Below are 25,225 nucleotides of genomic sequence, written 5' to 3'. Positions count from 1 at the left end.
GAACCAAGTTTGTAAACGGCGTTTCTCAACTGATATTTAAAGGGAAAATCTAATAGTGTGGAGCTTTTGTTGGTAGATGAGACTTTATTGCCACAATGAGCTGAGAGAAAAATGAATTTAATACATCAGAAAGTCAAAGTTAGTGTTTCCACACAAAACAACTTGTCTGAGTCTGTTTGAGCCTCTCCGCTCTGCTGGGATAACCTGAAGGCTATCAAGACCAGAGGATCGGCACCGTTTCATGTTCATGCTTTTTGTCGAATATATTTTTGGAAGCTTAACTAATCCAAATAGAAGTTTCCTCTTCTATTAGGTTCATATGTTGTTTTCTAAGGCTAAAGCTGCTTTTTGGGCCCAGGACAAGATGTCAGAATCCCAGCTGCAGGAAAGGTACTGACTACTGATGACTACTTCATAGAACCCCAATCCTAAATTATTCCTTTAAATCGTTGGACCGCTCCAGCTGTGGGGTCAACAAACTGCATGTTTTAGACCGTTTCCTGTCTTGACTTGGGTCCTTCAACAGGGGAACGGTGAATTGTTCTGGTCTGTCCACAGAAAAAATGTTTTAAAACTGAAATTAAACTTTTTGAAAATGATGAAATTGTAGCTTCACTTTGCTTCGTTCATACAGACTTTTCAATGTTACCAGGTGATTCTGAACCATCCAAGCACTGAACACGTGATCAGAACAGGTAAAATGTGGAGCTGCCATCATTTTCTCCAGCTGAACAGAAAGAAACAAACTAAAGTTATCATCTTTGGGCCGAAACAGGAACGATCCAGAGTCGATGCACAGCTGGGAGCTAAAGATCAGGCCCAAAAATGTATATTTGATTTATGATTTTGATGATGGCATTTGGCAAAATGTAAAATTTACTGCTTGTTTTATAGCTGTTATGTTTTTATGATGTAAAGCATTTTGATCTGCCCTGTTGCTGAAATGTTGCTATGTAAATAAATTAACAGTAAAGCATCATGACTGGGATTATCGTTTTCCTTAACAGGAAACTAAAAGCTTCTCACCATGTTTTAATTATTAAACTACATATGAATACATGTCTGAAACAAAGCTAAACCTGGATAATGATCTACTGTTGAGACGCACGTCAGGCTTTAGATTTCTCTCAATCTAACAACAAATCATCTTTAGCTCTAACAAATATCTGTGTGGTGCAGATGATTAGTCCTCAGTGCAGCCATCTGTTCAATTCAAACTTTGCCTGTTTGAATACTGTTCATAAAGTTGCTGAGTTAAGTCTCAGCAACGTTTTTTTAGAAAATTGTATTAGTAATTGTGTAATAATGTTGTGTAATCCAGCTAAGTGCTGGTTCAGATGTATAAACTTTGTCTTTTGTCTTGTTTGTCTTAGAAAACGGTCCAGTTTAACCTGAATAACATTTAAAATGTCTTTGTTTTGTCTGTACTCACAGGCAGTGCACCACAGTCCTCCCGTCTCCTCCGTCGTACTGCTCCTGCCACTTGGCCAACCTCCTGACCAACTGGAGGATGGAGCGCTTGGAAAGAGGCGTGTCCCTGTAGGCGGGCCAGCCAATGAACTGAAAGTGCTGCACCAGGCGGTAACCGTCCTGTGGCTGTGAAGAAAGGAGGGAATGTAAAAGACTGTTAATGCAGCAGATGACAATATGCATGTGTCATCTGCTGACACATGCATATGTGTGTTTCTGTTCAGAACAGAAACACACGTCTCTGTTTTAGAAAGCAGCTGTGCACCTAAAATATCTACAACTGTAAAAGTTGAATAGGTAGAAAATATATTACTAGAGGTCACAAAAGATGCTCGTTTTGACTTTGTTTTTTGATCAAATGTACTTTAAAGAAAAGTGAATTTGATTAAACTTGTATTTGAATTAAATTGTCTGTTCAGCATCAGTGTCAGAGAGCCAGTGGCATAATTAAGGGTACCATTACCAAGCCCCTGTTAAGTCTGGTGGAGGAAGTATGATGCTGTGGGCTGTTTTCTCTTCCAAAAATCAGAGCAGTTAAACCTGATGCCTGGTGGTTTTTGTCAGTAAATTGAAAATGTGGTGAATACAAAGCAGGACGACTGAATACCATATAACTGATAATTTTATTAAAACTGCTTAATTCATTTCTGCTGAGTAAATCCACTCAACCTAATAAATAATTTCATCAGTGAAAGACAATAAATGTATTTTATTTTATACATCCAGATTGATCCAGACCTGCTGATTTACTCCTCTCACCTTTTTATCTGTCTTCTCTCTTTCCCACTAATTTGTATATTTTATATCTTTTTCCTCTTTTCCCCTCTTTCACAGTTTCCCTCATTTGATGGCTTAGTGGTTGGTACTTCAGACTCTAGCAGAGTGAGATGTGCTGTTATGGCGATGATATGAGCCATTTCACACTACACTGGTGATGTGTTTGAGAGAGGAAGAGCGAGAGAGGAGGTGGGAGGAGAGTTCACTAAGCGCTATAGGAGCTCACAGACGAGAGGGCAGCACTGGAGTCGTACCGTCATGGATGAGATGAGAAGGGAGTAACAAAGGGAAGTGAGGCAGATGGGAAAGGTGAGGGAAAGTCTCATCCTAAAGAACGCTCCTTCAAAAGTCGATCAAGGAGAACAAAGATCTGAACCAGCTCTACTCCAAACTAGGGCTGCAACTAACTATTCGTTTAAAAAGTGCAATATTAGAAACACACAGAAATATGCGAGTGAGAAATTTAATTCCTTTTTTTAAATGAGAAAATTAACATTTTCTTACCTAAAGTGGAATAATAAAGCTTTCCTTGCATGTATGTTTGATTATTTGTAGCAAAGAATGCATCTGCAGCTAAAAAATACTTTTAATGTGAAAAACTGAGGCATTTCTGCTGAACGTGTCAGTACAGTGAAGGGCTAATTTGGTGTTTTATTTATTTAAACAGATTAATAAGTGGATTGGAAAAGGTGCTTACTAGGAGATTTTTCTATTTACTGAAATGCTACAAACATATTCAATTTCAGCTCAATTGCTGCTCTGTTCTGTTCTTTCAGAAAATGGTCTTTTTGAGTCTGTATAATTCAGTTAACGATTATGCAGTGAATAAAAGAATCAACTAATTTACTAATTGATTAATCACGATTAATCGTTTCAGCAATACCTCAAATGCTGCATGATGTAAATAGTAACCAGGCCTCAGTTTCTTTTCAAATAAAATCATTTTGTTTTGTCCTTTGGCATCTATTGAGCATTAAACTGATCTGCCTAAACCTGAGTTGGCTTCCAGGTCAGAACATTTCACCGTATCTCAAACATTGGCACATTTTGAACCAGATGTGGCGATGTGAAGTGTGTCACTGCCGACCTGAGTTTCAAACATTCAGGCTGCGTTCAGTGAAACTGTTGTGGATTAACAAGGAAAACTCCGGACCCGAGCCATGTTGCAGATCCTGAAGATCCGGTTGATGATGTCTTCATCGATGTCCGCTGATATGAACTCCACTTGGATCGGGCCGTAGCAGCACGAGTTCTTCTCCGGCCAGTACTGCATACATAACTATGACATCAGAAGAGACAGGCTCTAGGATTTCAATGCCTTTACATCATTATTTATTCAATCTGACATGTCTGCCAGTAGATGGCAGCAGTCCTAAAACATAGTGCATGTTGTACCTGTGCTGCATCCATCTCGTTGAGCATGACAATGGAGGAGCAGTTGTAGTCAAACACCAGCCTCCAGAAATCCCCCATGGTGTTTGGCAAAGGATGCTGGGTAACAATGAAGGCTGCTGGCTGTTTGTGGCTCTGGAAGGTTAATGTGGTCTACAGGTAAACGGTAACCAGAGCACTGAAGTTATGGAGAACATCAGAAGTGTGTTTAAACTTACGTCCATTAATGCAGCGTTGATGTAGTTGGAGCTCTCTCCATCAACAGATATGAGAAAAGGCAGACATCGGTCAGCAGACAGAACGTCCATGCTGCGGTTCTTATCATGGTTCCGCGGCAGTAAGCCCACGCTGCAGTCCTCTGGACGAACTCTAGGTGTCACTATATTCAGCGTCTATCAGATTCATAAACAATAAATTAAATTGTTACGATTCAGCTAAAAAAAACACATTCTTGAATTAAAGGGTGTTGTTGCACAACACCTCCCCCCCCCCTTCTCTCTCTCTACTTCCTCTTCTGAGAGGAGGGAGATGTTGCTCCCAGCTCTCCGTCTAACGGGTGAATTGAGTTTCCTAAATCTGCCGAGATTTACCCTACCCAGAACTGAAGTAAACTCTGTTTAAGCTGGGTGCGAGAAAGACTAGCCTGGTTTCTAACGACCTCCATCCAGATGTCCCACCCTTTTTCACCCTGTGAATTAGCCAGATAGAGTAGCCCAGAATCAGCTAGTTTCACAGAGCACACCTGTTAACGGTCGCTCTTTCTCTTATTACAACTTGCACTTGTTATTGAACCAGGTTGGTTTTAGTGACTCGGGCGAGTCCCAAGGGTGTTGTTTTAGTTTTGGCTAAAAGCAACCTATAAAACATTTTCCACTTTCTCCTCCCAGAATCAAACTTCATAGCTATTTTACAACCATCAAAGAACTTTAAGGTGACTCATTAACTGAATGTCCACAACATCTTTTAGATTTTCTTAATGCTAATTATTTTATTAGTAAGGCAATTTTACAAGGGTCAGTGCAGCTTAAATCAGTAGCAGAAATAATCAAATAAGTAAAATCAATAATCTAGCCTATCTTTCCCTAATGCTGACACTGTGAACTAAAAAAGATAAACTTTGAAAGAGACGGATGGTGTTTGGCATTTTGAACCCCAGAACTGGCCTGATGATGAAAAAGGTGTTGCAGCAGCAGGAGGCTCCCAGTACAGGAAGAGTACTGAGTCAGAGCGGCAGGTCTCGGGCCTCAGGGTGACTTCCTCATGCTCGTAGCGGCCCTCTCCTTCTTGTCTTGCAGCTCTGTAGCTCCTTTCTCCTCGTCTCACCATCTTTCTGGTCCTTCGAGATGTAGAAGGGCTGGTCTCATGGAAGGAACACACCAGTTCTTCCTCTTTGCCTTTGTTCTTTATCTTTGTCTTTATCTTCATCTTTGCCTTGGTCTTTGTCTTTGGCTTTGTCTTTGGGGTCTCGAACCCAGCTGAGAAAAGTGCGATTTGAAGCCACATGTTGCGGGGCTAACGGGTTGGTCCCCATGTGCAGAACAGTCTTCGGTTCTGTGGCCCCGGCTCTTCTTCAGCTGCAGAGTTCTTTGTCCATCTCGATCTTGGCTCGAAGCTGCCTGAAGGATCCAACCAAAGACTCCTCTTTGCACTCACCTTATAAAGGGTTAATCCACCCTTTTGGTGCATTTGCATTGGCTAGCTTTGTTGCTGTGCCTGTTTCATTGGCTGACTGCTTGGACCGATAATCTCATATCCATCACCATCTTTGGACATGACCTGATGTCTGTACCAGTGTCCCCGAGTTGCTCAACAGCCCTCTTGTGTCTAACCTTCTCTTAGGTAAGTTGAAGTTTAGCAATAAGGCGTTGGATACCTCCGCTCTCCCATCAGTTCCTCTTTCCCCCTGACCTTTCACCTACCATCTACCTCCAACACAACATCAGTGACCTTTAGTTACAGTTACACACTTTACACCATTTCAAGTTTAATGTCAAAATCACATTTATAACCTTTTAGTTTATCTGGTTTAGCATTCATTTATAATATTATAATAATCATTACTTATTAGTTACTCTTATAATCATAATGTGAGTTATTACAGACATTTCTGAAAAGAAACCAAGAATAATTCATTATTCTAATCATTTGACACCATGTTACAGTTACTTCTTTCTCCTTTAAGTACTTCCATAAGTATAAGAGTAAGTGTAAATATTCTTATAATCAAACCAACATCAACCACCGGTTAAACCAATATTAATTATCGGCTTAATCATAAGTTATCATTATTAATTTAAGTATTTTACTCTGGGTTTTATCCAATTACTCAAAATGTCTAGTTTTTATTCCTTAAACCTTTAGAGCTCAAAATGAGCAGTTTGAACTATTTTTAACCACTGCATGCTGGAAACTTCCTCTTTTTCCAGGAAACCTGCTTTTCCTGTTTCATAACTCTCCTTCTGCCTGACTATGATTTTTTTTATGATTATATAGAAAAAAGTAGAATTAAAGCAGGACACAATAACAACACACACAACCAGATTAATTTTATTACCGTCTGACTCTACTGTTGGGTCTTGATGTCACCTGTGTAATCAGTTTTAAAGATAACTTTATTTATTGTTATTATTAAACTAAAATCTCCAGCATGGGGAAGTGGGCTGAGCTCGACTTTTCTCGACAAGGGATAAAAACTTTTTTGCCTTTTTGAGAACAAAAACGTTTCCCTGGACTTACCTGGAACTCGTCTTTAATCTGGCTGGAGTTGGTCTGTGGATCCAGTCTGCTGATATTGTAGTAAACCGCTCTGAACTCGCACACTGGAATCGCTGTGTTCCCACATAGACACGCCTCCAAGATGGCGTCATGAACAAACACATACTGCTCCTGCAACACCAACAACAGAAAGTCTGGCTGTTTTCTGTCTCCTGACATGGTGAGCAAACAGCTGCTCAGCCTTGAACTTGTTCAGAGCAGCAACAAATGTCACTTGTTGAGTAAACGATGTATTTTTGGCCCAGCAGCATTTTCAACACTCGATCAAAAGTAAGCAAGCCTGGAACTCAGTTTCTGTTTGTTTATGCATATAAATACAGAATTTGCATTCTACTGCTGTTACGGCAGACTAAGACAGAGCTGATGGAGCAGGGAGTGCTGCAGTGCATTGGTCCTTTATGGTGAAGTTTGGTCTTTCCTGTCTGAACCCCTAAACCCTCAGGTGAGAGCTGCAGCAGACAAAGTGCATACTAATTCACAGCTGGCTGCTTTATCTTGTGTCAGTTCAGGTTTTTTGTCCGTGTCCCACACGTGTTTGTCTGCAGCTTCTTGCATTTTCAATTTGCCTCCAATGTTATCGCTCAGCTTCCGTCTCTGCTGAATTTTGATTTGTTGCCCTTCGAGTGGAGAGGCGAGTTTAAAAGCATTATCAAAGTGACCTCTGTTGGTCATTACCTACTTTAGTGGCATTCAAATACACATCCACATGCAGAAAGACACGCGCAAACAGATGAGTGACACACACACTTTTCCCTGCGCCTTTTAAAAGATTAATTGCTTTGTGTTGTGCGGAGCAGGATTATAATAGAGGCGAACTGCTTGTACGCTGACACAAATTGCTCCCACACATTTAAACAGGCAGGGCAGGATGCATTTAGCTTGGTTTCAAGAGGCACACACACAAAAAGGTAGCAGTAACAGCACCGTTGTCAACATAACAGAAAACCCTCCATGTGATGCTCTGGGTGGGTTTCATGAACCAAACACTTCCAATGCATTCAAAAGTCATTTAGTCTTGAAGCTTAAAGCAGTCAGGCTGTTCTCCTCCTAATGGTGGAAAAGTTCATTTTTTTGGAAGCGCACTAGTTTCATTAAAGGCACAAATGGAAATCCGGGATGGATTAGATGGGCTTAGAGCAGCTTAGGAAGGACATGAATACCTCTGTTCCAAAACGACGAGGCCAACAGTTGCAACCCGTCTCGTTAATAATGACTGATCAGGCTCATTTAGAGCTGCTGAATAAACACTGGAGAACAATGATTCTAACTGGATCACAAAAACAACTCGAGGGAATCTGGTGGTTTAAGGACATTAAACCAACAGCATCAGGTTCTCACTCCTTCAAGTTACCTTTGGGTAACAACTTTGGTACTGTGCATATTTTCCTCCTACCTCTGTCTGGACCATGTTGACCCGTTGGGATCTCAGTTCACGAATGCAGTTGAAAATGTCCACCACTCCTTCGTTCTCTGCCATGTCCAGCATGATGTCCACAGCGATGAAGCAACCTGTCCTCCCTGCACCAGCGCTGCAGAAACACATGGAAAAGATTCAACTCGCTTGTTAGCAAAACGTCTAGTTTTATGAAAGCTTAAAAAAATTATTTATTCAAAACCGACGAGCCAATAAACAAGAAATCTGATCATCATTACGGCTGGGCAATAAAACAATTACAATATCTATCGTCACCGACACGTGATCAATACGTCTGATAGAAATAAACTAACTCACTCTTTGGTTACCTAGCAACAACCTTAGCACCTTGGCAGCAGCAGTTTCAGGTTTCGCTGCTGTGCCTCATAATAATAATGAAAACAACAGTGTGGAGTAAAACCTGAATAAGAGTTTAGGCCACATCAGCAGCTTGGCAGTAATTTGGATGTTTAAGATAAAAAAGTGAGTCAAATCATAACCACTATCCACTAACTTTACATTAATCTTTGGAAAACAACATTCAATTTAGAACTACAAGGACGTTTAAAATAAAAAAAGAAAAGTGTAATAAACATTGATTGTGTAGCCATAAGGCCAACATTTCAATATTTAGCTTTAATAGTGGCTGGTATTTCTGAAGTGTGACAGAGCTGTGGCTCCAAACCCAAACCCTAACCCTAACCTTTACCCTTAACCCTAACCCCTACCTTTACCCTTAACCCTAACCCCTACCCCAAACCCTAACCCTCACCCTTAACCCTAACCCCTACCCTACCCCAAACCCTTCTGCTGCCTTTAACCAAAACCTCGTTAAAGTCTGAGGAAAAGTTCCCTCCTTTCTACAGCTCTTGGGTCGTTTCCCTGCAAAACACACAAACTTAGCAAAGGCTCAAACACAAATACTGTTTTCCTCCATCATCCACACACATAAAGACACTTCAGTATCCAAGTGACAGAACTGAACAGCAACACCTGGACATAAGAGACGGGAGACGAGGCAGACCAACAGATGAAGAGATGGAGCGAATGAGTCGAGGAGAGAAGGAAGCAGAACCATGGAACGATGTGAAGATGTTACTGTGAGTGATAGACGTGATCATAACAGGGAGGAGAAGAGGGACAGGTGAAGGGATGGAGAGGAAACCAAAGAAAAGAGGCATGGAGGGAAGCGGAGGAAAGAGATCCATCTTTCATTCTGCATCCTTATGACAGTTTTCAGAGACGGCTGGAGAGAGAGAAAACAAGGAGAGAGAGAGAGAGGGAGGGAAGGAGAGATAGAAAGCGCCTCAGCAGATTACCTGTCAGCGGCTGTGATTAATGTAGAGACCAGAATACTGTTGGGTGTGTGTGTGTGTGTGTTTGAAAGCTTTGTGACACAGGCCAACGGCGTTAGAGTGCCCCCGGAAATTGGAAGTGACTGCCATAACTTCCTGCCTGTCTGTCCACTTCCTCCACGCTCGTCTGTTTACGTGTCGGCTCTCTTCATTTGTCTGTCTGCTGTTTTCTTCCATTCTCTGGTTATGCTGCACTTTTTCTGCTTCTTCTTACTTCTATAAAGTGGATGAGGAATCCACAAGTGTGTGTTTGAAACATTGTATATTTGTGTAAGTGAGACATTAACAGGGGAGCAACAAATATTGTAGAAATAAAAGGCCAAGAAAACATTTAATAAAGATTTGTAGAAGAGGTTTTACTGATTACCAGGTCTCTCAAAGTTTTGATTTAACAAAACTGTTCTGTCAAATATGTTTGGACTTTAAAGATTTAAGGTTATCAGAAATGGCTGAGTTTTAACAAAAAGCTTTGAGCTTTGAGCTTTCAGTGCAATATGCACTGCATGCATATTGCACTGAAATTTTTTAATTTACATACAAGTGATTTCCCAACTGCTTGGTCAGGTCTTCTGACATGGGACAACAACATTCAGTTATTTTAGATGCTTAAAGAAAAAGAATCTGCACACTGTGCCCCAATTTGACAACAGTCTGAACTTTCAACAATCCGACTTTGCAGCACGTTTGCCTTTTATTTTATATAATAGATGCAACCGCTGCTTCACAGCCAAATGCAAAAGAAAATGGGTCAGTGTGGAAAAAATACCAAAAAAGGAAAAATAGGTCAGAGAGAAGAACACAAAAACATTTGATAAGTGAATGAGAATTTTGAAAACAGGCGCCTCTGACAGTATTTTGCCTCCATTATTTACTAATAATGGCTGGTGTTGACATTTATTTTGTGTAGTCTCCTGCTGAGATCTACACTTTGCATTAATACAAGTTTCAATTATTTCAAATGAATTTTGAAATTCAGTTCAAACTTCATGTCAGATCCCACCAGAGGGTTTATTATTCGAGCTTGAGTAACAACTTGGCCTTTTTGGTGACTTTTCTGAAGGCACCAAGCAACCAGACGACTTCAGAGAAATGTTAAATATTGTGGTGGATAAAACAAAGTAATGAATTGAAATTTACATTTTTGCTTTTATATTTTTAAAGCATCAAATATTGGTTAAAATATTTCAACATCTAAAAGTCCAGAACCTTTGTATTCACGTGTTTCTGGTACGGCAGTAAATCTGACGCACAAGCGACAGGATGCTTCTCTGGGCTAGTGATTTATTTTTGCTTCAAAATCGATCTGATGGTAGCTGGAAAAGACTTTAGTGTTCAAGTTGTGCTAACAGGAGTTAGCATATCGGTGAAGTCAGTCAAGCCTAAAATAGCATCTGATTGCTAAACATGCTGCAGCAACACAGACGCTAACGCTAAGGTCAAAGTTCATAGTTCACCTTTCTAAAGATATTTTTCCAAATTAGTTTCATGAAAGATCAGGGGCTGCAGAAACATGAAAGCTGAATGGGCAGATTAGCACTTTGTTTTATTTAGGCCATCTCAGCGCGTTCTGTTACCTGCAGTGCACCGCGATGGGTCCGGCGTCCGGAGGGTTGAGGAACTTGACCTGCCGTATGAAGCCCAGCAGTCCCGTGGCGTAACAGGGAACGCCGTGATCCGGCCAGCTGGTGAAGTGAAACTGGCGAAGTTCACGGATCTCATGGTGGCCCTTCTGAAAAACATGCCGACACGCCGTGCAGTGAAAACTCAGGAAAGGATTCCACCTGCTGGTGAAGAGTGGTGGCCATTTTCTCTCCTGATTATGATAAATGCAGGTATGTCACAAAGCTTTTTTCCTCTTTTGGGGCAAACTGACAAGAAGACACATCACGGTTCAGGACCCTAATTTACAGCAGGGATTTTCAGGAATACAAGGGCCTTGATGTGTCTGGTTTCACATGGAAAATAAATCAATCTTGTGGATGTCAAGACGGCGCTCGGGGCCACTTCTGGGACTGAGAGGCAGGAAGACTTATCGTGGCTCATTTGCTTAATTTACAGGGGAGATTTGGGGAAACTGAAGGCCACTCAAGCTCCATAAAAAAGATTAATTGATTTCACAAATCTCATGATGGTTCTTTAGGGAGAAACTTACAGAAAGAAATGCCATCGTCCAGTTCAGCTTCCCAGTTTGCTACCAAGGAGACTAGCATCCTCCTAAGTCCTTTGGGTGGAGCGTACGTTAATGTAAAAGTACAAATCTAAATATAGCTTAGTCAAGAGGAAAAAACAGCAACTGTGAGGCAAATTTAAAAGCATGTTACCTCCAGTGGAGGCAGAGTTTTGCATAAATACTGGAAATAAAATGAAAATTCTCCGTGCTGACGGTAAACTCTAAACTACATTTCTGGAGACAAAATAGCAGATTGATTGAAATAATGATGAGAAATACTTTTTACTGTATTACTGTTATAAATAAAAAATGGCGTCCGTGATGAGCAGGACAAACATTCCCCAAAATCTGATAATTTCTTTTAACTGCTGGCGTCTAAAGGCCAACATGTTCTCCCTCTGTCTGTCTGAGTTGGTCCAAAACGCTGCAGTGAGACTAAAGGCACAAACGTTTCCCTACGCCTCCATATCGCCACTGATTCTCTGTGAATTTCAATATTCAACATTTTATTCTTTAATGTGGCAATACCAGCTTGAAAGTCTGAAAAACTTCAAATTATCAGGAAAAAACTAAGAAAGTCAAATTGTTGAAACGAAATGACAGAGAAAAGGTGCTGTTTTTATTTTGATCAGGGAACGGAGGTCAAAGGCTGCAGCCACAGAAGATACCTGAGGCCCCAGGAGAGAGTCGGCGAGCAGGTGTGAAGTGGAAGATTGTCTGAATACAAAACTCCTGACAGTCTTCCAGAAAATGACCTAATGGGTCATTGCTGCTGAACATGGTGGTCGTAGAATCTGTTCCATTAATGAACTAATGTCAATTAGTTATTGACTCAGTTTTTCCCTTTTTGCTTCTTCATTAATAAATGAGACATAATCTGATGTGTTTTTTACACTTAAAAAACAAAATAGAACCCAGAAAAGACTAAATTGCTTTTATGAAAGTGTCAGAGGGTGTACTTTCTTTTTACTATGATATGTCAGCCTAAATCTCTGTTTCTATTTTGAACATAGATCTGCGACACACTTTGGGATTTTGTTTCCTTTTCCTCCCGTTCCCCTACAACACGGTGTGCTCTTTCTTTAATTATTCAGAACAATCGATTTCCTTTTATGCTTCTAAACTGAGAGCGGTTTAAAACGGAGAGTCATGATCTCCCAAGTTCAGTTTACGCTCCAAGAATAGAAACTGAAATGAAACTGTTGTTATTGCATCCCTCATCCTGGCTCAAGGTGTTTTTTAGCATAATGATGGCTTGAGAAGAAGCAGTGAAAAGAGAAGGAATAAAAGTCAAGAAAACGAGTGTAAGAAAGCGTAAAGTTCAAGGAATAAATGATTAGATTGAGAGACAGGAAGAAGAGGAGAGACGGTAAAGGAAGGGAAACAGGGACTACAAAGGAAACGAAGGAAAGAAAAGACGGAAGTAAAAACCAGAGTATTGAGTGAAGAGGGAGAGGAAGGACAAAAGGCAGCGGAAAACCCAGAAAACCACAAGGTAATGAGATTAGTCGACTTTGCATCGATCGACTCTTCTCTATGATGTTGAAATTACTTCTCTAAATCAATAGGCGACATAAAAACATGGCCTCAGATTCACGATACTTGGGTTGAAAAAATAAAACAAAAACATTAAAATGTTCGAAGGAAAATGAGAATCCAGAATTGCCCCTCGCAGTGAAAAATGAGAATAATTCCTTCAAACATCTGCAGTTATTTTAACAGCTCCTGTCAGCACATGATATAATGAAATGAATCCATAATTTTATGAGATTCTATACAAATTTTCACCACATTTTCTCTTTTTGCATAAATATTTTCATCCTCTCCTGCTCCAACCAGACGGAGCTCTGACTACCTGGTGAGAGCCGCTGACCCGGCCCTTTGCTGTGAATCTGGATATTTTGGGACGACTGGATGAGAAAGTTGCAACAATCATTAGATTTTTACTTACAGGTTCACTCTGACATCGAGGAGATTGTTCTGTGAGGACAATAACCAATTACGTTGTATTACGTTTTCCCTGTCATTTCTCTGCAAGTTGATTGAAATAGGAAAACAATTGTTCACAAAACACAGAGGGAGAGTTTACCTGAAAGAAAGCATCAGAACAGATGTCATGATGGAAAAGAACAGATTTGTTGTTTATTTTCTTGTGCTGAAACACTGGAAGCTTCATCATTTTTCTAATACTAGAAAAGAAAACTGCGTAAGCATTCAAAAATAATGACCTTGGAAAACTAAGTAAGTGTTTTATTTCTGGGAGAAACATGAATTGCTCTGTGCTTCATGAAAAGCATAATGTTCTCCAGTCCTTCGTTCCATCAGACCTTCCTGGTTGTAACAAAGCCGACCGCAGCTGCACCTCAAATCAATCTGCTCTGAGCTTTTCTGAGCCGGAACATATTTAAGAACCATTTATGGTCCAACTGGCGCCTGATTACAGGTCAGATTAGACAAACTAAAACCACTGCGGTGCATAACTCCTGTCAGTTTTCATCAGTGCTGTTTTTAGATTTTTTCTTTAGATTTCATGGAGCATTTCTTTACCATTTATTAATAACACGATTTATTTCATTTTGAGTGAATCGGCTCTACATCCAGATTTTTCAAAGACATAATGAATAATTTCTGCAGATGTTACTCTAAAATGTCACTGTAATCACTCCAGAGTTCAACCAAATGTGTGTCATTAGCCATTTTCTCTCATTAATAAAGAAACAAAGCACGTCTGCTTTGTCACAACATGACTCAGTTCTGTTATTAGATGTGAGTCTTTATTGCAGTTGTGCCTTGGACCTTAACTGTAACTTAAAATGGTAACTTCTGTTGAGAATAAATACATTTTTCTTCTATCTCTTTTAGCTGGTTGCTAAGCTAAACCTAAAGGAAATGACATGTTAGGAAATGCAAATGAGAGCTGCGCTCAGAGGAAGTGGCCCACTGGGGAACGCCTCTTTGGGCCGCAGCTTAGATAAACGAGATCAAATTGTTCTTTGGTCCCTTTTTGTCTCCCAGAGGTGGCTTGAAATGGACCAGCTGTATTTTGGTATTAATAAATGGAATTAATTAATTTAACTCACTGACTCTTTAACGTTGCACATGGAGAACTCAGCATGGAGAACGGATGAGTCTCCATCATGACAATACGATTCTTTAATCTGTTTGAATTCTGCACTTAAAGTTACCCAAAGTATGAAAAACTAACTGCTATAATTAATAATATGTGGCTAATAATTACCAAAAACTATCAAACCTGCTAAAACTAATTAAAACTAGTTAGACAAACAAAAAGTCTAAACTAAACTAATGAAAAACCCTAAACTACTATAATCCTGCTACACTCCCAAATCTTTGGCTTCACAAAAATATTTGATTTCCACACTTCAAAGTGTTGTTTACTAGATAAATCCAATTTTAATGGATTCTGTGTGATGGTCTACAACAACAAATGCTTCATGAAAGAAATTGTCTCCAGCTACACATGCATGTCTACAAGGTGACATCTGTTTTGCACAGTGAGAAAGAGACGCAGTGAAACTAAAGTTGCAATCTTCTTTTCTGCATGTTTTGTGAAAATTCCACTTTCACAGATAAAATGAACTCTTTGAAAATAATGTCTGGCAATCCGTGGAACAGAAATGTTCCTCCCTCACCCACAGCTTTTCTTTACAACTGATCCTGACTCTCAAACACAAGCTACCTTTTGTGATCTTTTTTCCTGTCCTCCATCTATCCTGCTCTCTCTCTTGCAGATGCATTTGCATATTTTCTCTTTCTTTGAGACCCTGTCGGCCTTCCTTACTCTCTGCTCGGTTAATCTCTTTGGATGTGCCATTAATAAATGTTTTCATTAAGATCCTGTTCTCATTATTCACTGCAAGTGAAGCAATTTAATTGTTGCCTCGAACCTGTTTTCTCTCTCTCTCTCTCTGCCTTTGTCTTCCCTTTGCTTTGTTTTTCACACCCAGGCAGTAACAGGAGCTTCTTCAGAGCGGAGATGGAAAATTCAGAATCTGAGTGTGTGCGTTTGCATGTATTATTGCATGGTGAAATAAATGACAGGCATTTCGAAATCAGCTTTCCTTTGAAACTTACACACACACTCACACACACCCAACACCCACACATGGAGGTGCTTTGGATTAATGGCTTGCTAAATGCGCTGACGGCAAAGGCTTGAGGACTTGTCTTGATAAGCTGCTTTCGTATGAGTGAAAGAAGGAAGGAAATATGGGATGGGGGAAGAAACAGGGTGAAGTGCAGAAAAGCAAAAAAAATAAAAATGTGACAGAAGTCAAAAAATATGTTTTAAGATGTAGGTATATAAAAATGTGATTTTGAGGCAATTTTGGTCAGAGAAACGAAGTTGTCCTGCTTTCGATGAAGTTTTCTTCTGTTTCCTCAAACAGAAATGTCTAAACTCTCACAAGAAATACAGATTTAATCTGGACGCTTCAAAAAACTTTGTCCCTTAATTTAACTGCATACAAAGCAAAAAAAAAAAGATTATTGCATATAGAAGTGTTTCTGCAGCGTTTCACCAACTGAAATTTAAGACTTTTAAAGACCATTATAAATGAAATATAAGATCTTTTAAGGCCAGTATGGATGCAATTTAAGACTTTTAAAGACCATTATAAATGAAATATAAGATCTTTAAGACCAATAAGAATGAAATTTAAGACTTTTAAAGACCATTATAAATGAAATGTAAGATCTTTAAGACCAGTATGGATGAAATTTAAGACTTTTAAAGACCATTATAAATGAAATGTAAGATCTTTAAGACCAGTATGAATGAAATGTAAGATCTTTAAGACCAGTATGGATGAAATTTAAGACTTTTAAAGACCATTATAAATGAAATGTAAGATCTTTAAGACCAGTATGGATGACATTTAAGACTTTTAAAGACCATTATAAATGAAATATAAGATCTTTAAGACCAATAAGAATGAAATTTAAGACTTTAAAAGTCTTAAATTTCATCCATACTGGTCTTAAAGATCTTACATTTCATGTATAATGGTCTTTAAAAGACCATTATACATGAAATATAAGATCTTTAAGACCAATAAGAATGAAATTTAAGACTTTTAAAGACCATTATAAATGAAATGTAAGATCTTTTAAGACCAGTATGAATGAAATTTAAGACTTTCTCAAACCATGAGGAATTAAATTTAAGACTCCTTGAGGCCAAGAAGAATAAAATTTAAGACCTGTGTCATGACTAAAGTACAAAATAAAATTGCACATTATATATTTGTACGAATGGATAACTTGAGAAAGAAATACTAAGAAATACTAGATAATCTCACAGGTTATCTATAGTTAACCTGTGAGATTAACTATAGATACTGGAACAGCTTTGTTCAAATAAAATTCCTAAATGGTTAGTACTGGCGCTTGACCAGAGTGTTTAAAATCCACTAAACCTCCGACTTCTGAGTTTGCGTCACACCAAATGTTCTTGGATCAGTTCTGGTAGAATCACCGACAACCATTTTCAGGGGAGCTTTAGCCACACCAGAGGATCAAAACTGACATTTCTGGAGTCTGTTTGTGGCTCTTGGCAGAAGCTTTGTGCTTCTCACACTGCATTTGGCTTCCTGCATGTTTATCCCAATAGGGCCGAGCTTTTTTTTGCACAGAATGCATGTAGCATCAAGGCGAACGTCATCAGGCGAACTGGTGAGAAATCTGCACTTACCCACGGTAGACACATAAAAGTTAGCTAGCTATTAAGGCTATGTAGGCAGAATGCTACCAGAAGCCTCAACTGTCTGTCTTTGGCCACAGAAAAAAAACCTACATAAAACGCAATATTACAAGGTTCTGCCACGACAAAATTCAACACCTGTAATTAATGAATTTATGTAAAAATTAAAATTTTAAGACATTTTGAAGCCTTAATTTTTGATACGTAAAGACTTTCAAGATGTGCAGAAACCCTGTGTATAAAAAGCAGGCTCCAAAAAAGAAACGGAGGAAATTCAGGATTTAAAAAAATATATAGCATAGAAAAAAACTTCCTTTCCTTGTTTTGTCCTTCAATCTGAGCATATTAGCATCAAATCTTCATATTACGTAAACAGAGACATCAACTGTCTTTACAGTGAGAGGAAGGAGCAACTTCACAATCCCAGTCTGGTTGGTGAAATCTGCCAGATGAAGGAAGTCCTGTTTACCTTTTGGACAGTGAATGTCCGGATGACGTATTCAGCCAGAGGCTCGGTTTCTATCAGGGTCACCTTGATGTCTCCATAAACCTCCGTCTCATCAGGCCAGTAACGAACACATTTCACCTGAAAAAGCACCATTTACACAGATTTAAGCAGAGTGCCTGGTGATAATCACCAACCTGAAAGTCCAGCTGCAAGACGGAAAATAAAAGTTTCCAGGTCATAATCTCAGGACACAATCAGTTTTATAGCGCTGAACTCACCCTTCCCACCTCCACCAGATTCGTAACCATGACGATAGAGGCCGAGTTTTCCTGCCAAACCATCCTCCAGAAATCCCTCACCGTTTCCTGCATGGGTCCTGACAGACGAAACACACAAAATCAGTGCTGATGTGTGTGTGTGTGTGTGTGTGTGTGTGTGTGTGCGTGCGTGCGTGTGTGTGCGCGCATGTTGCGCGTGTGCAGATGGGGGCAAACTCATGTTAGAAAGGAAAATATCAGCAGTGATAATGCAGACTGTTACAAACACACAAGCACAGCACAACTGCATATGCACGCGCGCACACACACACACACACACACACACACACACACACACACACACACACCATCAATCCCAGATAGCAGTTTTGGGGGGTTGAGGTAATGGGGTCTTAAATTTGTCAGGGGGATTTTATACAGCAGTTTAGATTTAGGAGGCTGCCGTAACAGCCTTCCACTCCGAAGTGACGCCATGCTGGTGGCGGCAACACACACTCATACACACACACACACACACACACACACACACAAACCACACTTCAGCTTGTCATATGCTTACTGCACCAGTTTAATTACCTTGTGTTGCGATGTAATGTCTGGGTCTGTGATAGCCCTGTGAGTCAGAAGGAACAAGGCATTAAAAAGATTCCTTACCTTCTGGTCACATTTTTGCTTAATGCATTTTTCTTTTTTTCTAATTTCATTTAGTTTCAGGGTTTTATGCATCAGAATACAGTAAAACTGATAACAGCTGTGAAGCACAGTGGTGGAGGGCTGATGGTTTGGCTTGAATAATCCATGATCCCACTTCATATAAAGCTTCTGTGTGTGCCAATCAAACAATGTGAGCCAATCAAACAGGAAGAAACTGACTAAAATGTCGGTGTGGGAACTTAAAAGATCAACAAACCAAACATCTCTGCAAGCTTTAGTGAAGTGGAATAATGTGAAAAACCTTGGGAAAAATTCCTACAATATAACACAATATCTGAATTTCCAATAAAAATGTGTACAAAACCTTTTCAATATCGAGCTAATGTTGAAAAACACAATTTCACAATTGTTGTGTTTCAATTTCATAGGAAATGCCATTAAAATCAATAAGTTTGTTCACACAATAAGTCATTAAAAATCAAAGTGGTGATAGATGTACATATTTACATGGGATATATTCATGTTCCAGCCATGGAACCAGCACTATCAGCCGTCAGAAGATTCCTTATTCAGGCATCAGAGACCTTTATACTGGGGAGTCTCTAAGCACGCAGCGTTTTAGGGAAACAACAGTCAGAAGATCTGTGGATTCAACACTTGAACAACAAACTCAACTTTTGGTGAACTCTGTGATGCTGAGGCTTCCTGCAGAACCTGCTGCAGTTACTCCATGGATGCAAAGTGTTGGATGCACATGTCTGAAAAACCACCTCATCCACACAGAAAAATTATCAAAAAATGTGACTTTTTTCAAAATTGCCATTTATCCATCAAGTAAATTTATTTTCTGAATTCCAATTTGCACAAAATATGGTCAACAGAAACGCAGCTACAGTTACAGGAGACGGTTTCAGAAGCTGCTGAATCATTGCTTGAGACTATTTTTGAATCTTGGTTGTTTTGTTAATATTTTTATAATTAAAGCATAAAAGTCTCTGTAGAGCATTTTTGTGGTTCACCTTCTTCTTTGGGGTGTTCTTCCTTTTTGTCTTCTCAATATATTCAAGTGTAGTAAAATTTGTCTCTGAGCACAATCAGTGTTTCTTCTTCCTTTCAATCTTTCATTAAATACTTTTTAAATATTGATATCTCGTTTGATTTTGAAATTATTTTCTTTTGGTGAAACACTTATGAATTCAATAGTCTGACTTCAGATATCAAAGAAGCTCAAATTTACCATTTTGTTTTCATTTCCTTCACCACCTATTTGTGTGTTTCCCTTTTTTCCAGCTCTATTTTTCCTGTTTTGTCCTCCGACTCTCCGCTTCTCTCTGAATAAACCAAGGTTGTCATTTAAATAATGGATTATAAAAATGGATCCTTTTTTTCTGTCAGTAACTTTCTAAACACCATTTATTCCATTGATGTTATCACTACTCCTAGTTAGGTAGATAACTGGGCTGAGATTAATACTTTAATACGTTTTTGTTGCTATTAAAATCCTCCTTGTGTTTCTTAACTGAGACAGTTTGATGCTCAGATTTTAGTTTTCCACATTCCTCGTTCCTTACATCTTAATAAAAAAGGCATTCATCATTAGAGACTCCAATAAATTCATTAGAGCACTCAATACAATCATGATACAATGAATAAAATTTGATAAACTGAGGGGAATAATAATGAGCATTGAGGAGGGAATAGAAATGAAGAAAAGTTACATGAATTTCCAGATTCCAACGTGACTAAGTTAATTAATCTTTTAGTGGATCATCAAATGCTACGATGAGGGTTTAGGAAGTGGTCAGAGTTTGTATTTTAAGTCTTTGCTGCAGGTCTAGACCTGAATCTAAGTGCAAGTCTTTGTTGGTGCGAGCAGATCTTTAGATTATTACAATATAAGATATTAAAACAAAAACCTTGCTGAGGTCGACTGGTTAAAGTCTTCCCTCCGCCTACATTCCCCAGAATGATATTGTGTTTATTGTAATCGGTGTGTGTGTGTGTGTGTGTGTTAACTCACATCGATATAGTTGGCGTTGATGTAGTCGGAGTGGGGGTCTCCATCCAGCAGCTGCAGTCGGACTCTGGTGTGATCGTCTGTGGGATCAGATAGCACAAAAATACAACAAGCCTAAAGTTACTTTTACCCACAGATCGGAGAAGCTAACTGTGCAGGTGGGGATCTGACTACCAGGGGCAGAATCATGACATCACACACACAATCAGTCCTCTTTAAGAAGATGTATGCACTGGAGACAATTTCTATAAAAGGTGTCAAAACAATTTAAAATAAATTGAAAAACACAGCAACAGGATCTGACATCAAAATGAAACAGAACCTGGTGACGGAGCAGGAATCTGCATGGTTTGGTTCAGTATGGTTTCATTTCATTCAGTCCCACAGCAGCTTCTCTCTGATGAACTCGATAGATTTGTTAGAAGCAACATAAAAGAACTCCCCGATGCAATTCAAAACCAACATTATTTGGATGTGTCAGAAATGCTGTTTCCATTACAAGCCGCTGCTCTCAGCAAACACTTTTATTTGCTGCCAAATAACCATCAAGAGAGAGATTGTTTTACAAGAAGCGGCTCTTTTAATGCTGGAAAACACTTTTCCCAATCTACCATAAACGTATTCAGAGATTTACTTCATTAAGTCAGTAGCAGTTTATAAAACACATTCCAAGGTCATTGAAATTTAAAAGAGAACAATTTTCTCTCTCAATAAAATGTAGATGACACTTCCATGATGCTTTTAGATGCATCATGGAATGCAACATGATGGGCGTGAGCATAAACAAACCAGTTTTATGTTGCAAAATTTACATTTCATGTCACAACAATCTTCAACATGTTTTATAGAGATTTTAGAATTAGAACTTCTTTGTCATTATGCAAGAAAGTCCAACAAACATTGTGTGTAACAAAAAATAGAACCTTATTTTCCAAACAGCAGTAAAAAAAACATGGTTTTCATAGTTAAAAATGCATCTGACAAGTGCTTCTTTTTACCACCATTTACTCTAATTATCTTTAAATAAAATCCAGTGCAACCAAGAAAAACTAGTTTGAGTCGATCTGCATTTTTAATAGAGAACATTAGTAGGCAAACAACATGGAGGCCAAAGAGAAGGCAGCTCAGTCATAAACCTCTGCAGAGGTTCAAAGCAGTCAGATGGTGTAACCTGTTCAATTCACCTAAAGATGCAAGCAGTGGCGACCAGATTCAGTTGATCTGCTTGGATCAGTGGTGGCAGCATCATGGTGTGGAGTCGTTCTCTTCAGCTGACAGGGAACCAGCTGATCACTGGATGGATGCAAAATGGACCCAACCAGCTTAGACCAGAGAATATCCATGAGCACAAAGACTCATTTAAAGTCAAAAGTGTTGTGACTTTCCAGACCATCGTATGTAATTCAACCTGATGAACCCCTGAAATAAATGCACTTTTCAATAATATTTTAATTTATTGTATATGATAATGTTAACCAACTGTTCCACTCTGACCAAAAAAATGAAGCACCAACTTCACCTTCACACTCAAACTCCATCCTCATTACATGTCACAAGAAATAAATCAGCTTCTTCTTTTTTTTCTTTTTCCACTTCTGAAAGTCATTATTTTGTCCTGGGCTCAGTAATAGCCATCTATAATATTCGGATGCACATGAGAGTGATTACATATAATGGGAGGCAGTCATTTGGCTTAGTCGTGTCATAGCAACAGGAGGTAATTGCAGATGAGGTGGGCATAATTCAGACTGATTATCTCTAGTTTGTTCCCCGTCACCTACAGTCTTTGGCTGCTTGCTTAACACGGATTTTTTTTTACCGCCCCCACTGTGAGGTAATATGATAATGTGAAAATAACAAGAAGAGGAGAACTGAAATAAAGCTTAGAGAAGAAACTGGAAAGTATAAATTACTGACAGTCATCAAGTTAACAGGCTGAAAAAAGAGGAGCATTGCTTTACTAATGCAAAGGTGGTTGTTTGAAACGTAGCTTCAAAAATATCCATTTTGTCTCTGTTTTGTCCCCCTTTGGTGCAGAATCCTACTGAACACTTGAACCTTGCTTTATGTAGCTGAGTCCACAAAACTGAGCCTGTGCATAATAAATTTATGAAAACAGAATCACGTGTTATCGATTTTAAATTCAAAGCTTAGCTTTTCAGAACTCTGTAAATCTCTCCGTCAACAGCAGCTTTTAGAGAATCTATTGTTCAGCCGATGACTCAGACCTTCAACTGAGACCATTTCCTCTTTGCTCGCTGCGGCTACATGGGCGCAATTATTTTGTCAAGTAGGCGTTGACATTTTGGGAGTTTGAGTGAACATCTTGGAATAGATGTGACTTTTCTATTCACGGCAGCCTCAGAGTGAAGTCTGCAGTGGATTGAAATGCTTAGATGTAATTCAGAAATTGAAGGGATGCTTTTCTTTTTTTAACCGAGGAGTTTTAGTTAGAAGTCACCAAAACAAACATGGAGCCGTGTGTGTGTGTGTGTGTGTGTGTGTGTGTGCGTTTGTTTGTAATACCTTGTGGGGACGATTTTCCTGACATATACTACGTTGTGGGGACCAATCGTGGGGACCGGAGCCTGGTCCCCACGAGGAGAAACCCTGTTTTTGGGTCAGGGGTCAGAGTTAGGGCTAAGGTATGAATTGAGTTTTGGTTGGTTAGGGTTAGGTATGTGATGGTTAGGGTTAGGAAAAGGGTAAAGGTCAGGTTTAGGCTGTAGAAATGAATGGAAGTCAATGGAAAGTCCCCACAAAGATAGCAAAACAAACGTGTGTGTGTGTGTGTGTGTGTCGTCGGTTCAGACCTGGGATAACTTCCAGGTTTGTTGGGGCTTCATGTTCTCACTACGCAAAGAAGTTCAAATGTTACAACAAAACCTTCAGCACTCTGGATCAGTGCAACTAACTCACAAGTACCTTTTCAGCAGGATGCAGCAGCTTGTGCCTCTTGAATACTGATACTTATAACAAGACATTTTTCCCATGTCATATGTGAAATAATCTGCCAGTGGAACTAGAACGTTTTTACTTGTAAGTTAGTTTTGTCTTTTTTCAAGAGTATCACGATGTTTGCACTAGAAACTAGACCAAAATACTTGGAAAGATTTTGTGTTTTTGCAGTCTATAACTCATTTGGAACATTGTGCAGAAAAAACCGTCTAATTATCGTCTCGGATCGCCTTGAGAATTATCTGTCTTGTGTTTTTCTAATGAGAGAAATCTTGCTGCTCCGGCTGAGTGGCCACCGGGACAGCAGCATGAATCCACTCTACTGGTACTAGATACTGTCATCAGCTATCAGCTCACTCACACTTTGTAACTCTTCTTTCCACACCGCATGTACAAACAAACAGCAGGAGGTCGTCTGCCAGCCGTCTGCTCACTCTCTCCTTCTCCTGACTTCTACGCTTCCGCTTCTCTCCTCTTTTCCCGAGCCGATCCTGTCCACACGTCTCTCCTCTTCCTCTGTGCTTTCCCTCTGCTGTATCTCTTCCTCCCTTCCCTCTGTCTTGCCCCATACTGTCTTGCTCCTTCAGGCAGCAGTAATTACACAGACCTCGTGTCAGAGGCTGTCATAACAGGAGAGCAACAGATATAAGGCTGGAAGGAAGGAGGGGCCCTTTCTGCTGCTCTCTGCCCAGGAAGGGGAGCTTCTAATTGGGCTGAAATGGCAGGAGGTACTGGCTCGCAAACACTGCAGATCTGGACACAGGCCACAGGTTTGAAGAGGCTGACAGTGGGTTGGATCTTTCTGTAGTCTGTGTACAGTATATCAGGGATAAAAACGCCTCTTGAGACAAAGAGAAATGATTTTCTTTTCCCTAATTAGTAAATATTTGTGCATATACAAAGTATACAAAAAAATTTACTTGACATATAATGAAACAATAAACATATTGCTATGTTTGAGAGGAAATGCTTAGTTGTATGAAGTGCAAAGTAAAAGAAAAACACTTTGATGTTTCACTAAGTCTTCCTGGCTCAAGCCTTGAGCCGGTTCTGGTTCTGCCGGAGGTTTGTTCCTGTTAACGGGGAGTTTTTCCTCTCCACTGTCGCTACATGCGCTCTCTGCTTTGTGTCTGGCTGCTGTAAAGTCAACGACACCATACAAGCGACTGTCTGCTGCCGCTACATTCTCGCCCAGCAACATCAAGCCACTGACCTCCAGGATTCAACTCGAAGCAATCGGCTGAGAAATGGCTGCACATAAACTGGACTGAAAAAAAGAGGGTGGCACAGACAGGCCACACCAAAGAAAAGGTTTACCATTTGGTTCACACTGAAAAAGACAAGGTCACAATCATCTTTTATTAATATCATGTTCGCAACAATCATGACTGAATGTAAAGCTTTCGCTTGTACAGTATAAGTGGAGCGAGATTTTTAAAGCAGAGATCTGTGGTTAGTCTGTTTATCTGTCGCCAGGAACTGATCCTGCACCCAGAGAGCAGGCTGCCCCACGCTGGCATCTGTGGCGCTGGACTGGAGTAACAACAAAGTCATCAGAAGCTGAGGTGTCCAAGGGCAAAGAGTCACCAACCCATTACTCATTAATGAGCTCCACTCCTTGGCAGAGTCTCCCTCTCTTTATAACCTTGCATCTCCTCTCTTTCCTCCTTTGGCCCCTCGACTCTCTGCTTTTCATTTGCCTCCATCTTCTTTGAAATTCTTGTCGTTACCCTTGCAGCCGCTGTAAGAAAGTTTTTGTAGTGGAGAACTTGTTAACTTGAGGGTCCCGAAAAGG

General features: G+C 39.7%; 1 protein-coding gene across 1 annotated transcript in view; it reads right to left on the bottom strand.

The window, feature by feature from the left end:
- LOC106933055 (receptor-type tyrosine-protein phosphatase T-like) overlaps nucleotides 1-23,999 on the bottom strand; it is a 30,703-nt gene extending 6,704 nt beyond the window's left edge. The window contains exons 1-12 of the mRNA XM_088006000.1: nucleotides 23,865-23,999; nucleotides 20,476-20,586; nucleotides 18,378-18,414; nucleotides 17,802-17,899; nucleotides 17,545-17,661; nucleotides 10,758-10,912; nucleotides 7,808-7,943; nucleotides 6,376-6,525; nucleotides 3,858-4,031; nucleotides 3,643-3,774; nucleotides 3,401-3,526; nucleotides 1,433-1,596 (exon numbers count right to left, since the gene is read on the bottom strand). Coding sequence (XP_087862126.1) covers nucleotides 1,433-1,596; nucleotides 3,401-3,526; nucleotides 3,643-3,774; nucleotides 3,858-4,031; nucleotides 6,376-6,525; nucleotides 7,808-7,943; nucleotides 10,758-10,912; nucleotides 17,545-17,661; nucleotides 17,802-17,899; nucleotides 18,378-18,414; nucleotides 20,476-20,586; nucleotides 23,865-23,999 — 1,535 coding nt within the window. The remainder of the gene's footprint in view (nucleotides 1-1,432; nucleotides 1,597-3,400; nucleotides 3,527-3,642; nucleotides 3,775-3,857; nucleotides 4,032-6,375; nucleotides 6,526-7,807; nucleotides 7,944-10,757; nucleotides 10,913-17,544; nucleotides 17,662-17,801; nucleotides 17,900-18,377; nucleotides 18,415-20,475; nucleotides 20,587-23,864) is intronic.
- Between the last annotated feature and the right edge of the window lie 1,226 nt (nucleotides 24,000-25,225).

This window comes from Poecilia mexicana, unplaced genomic scaffold (assembly GCF_051168715.1).
Source record: "Poecilia mexicana isolate PSO_F unplaced genomic scaffold, ASM5116871v1 scaffold_5, whole genome shotgun sequence".
Taxonomy (NCBI): Eukaryota; Metazoa; Chordata; class Actinopteri; order Cyprinodontiformes; family Poeciliidae; genus Poecilia; species Poecilia mexicana.
This window is presented reverse-complemented; position numbering and strand designations above follow the sequence as displayed.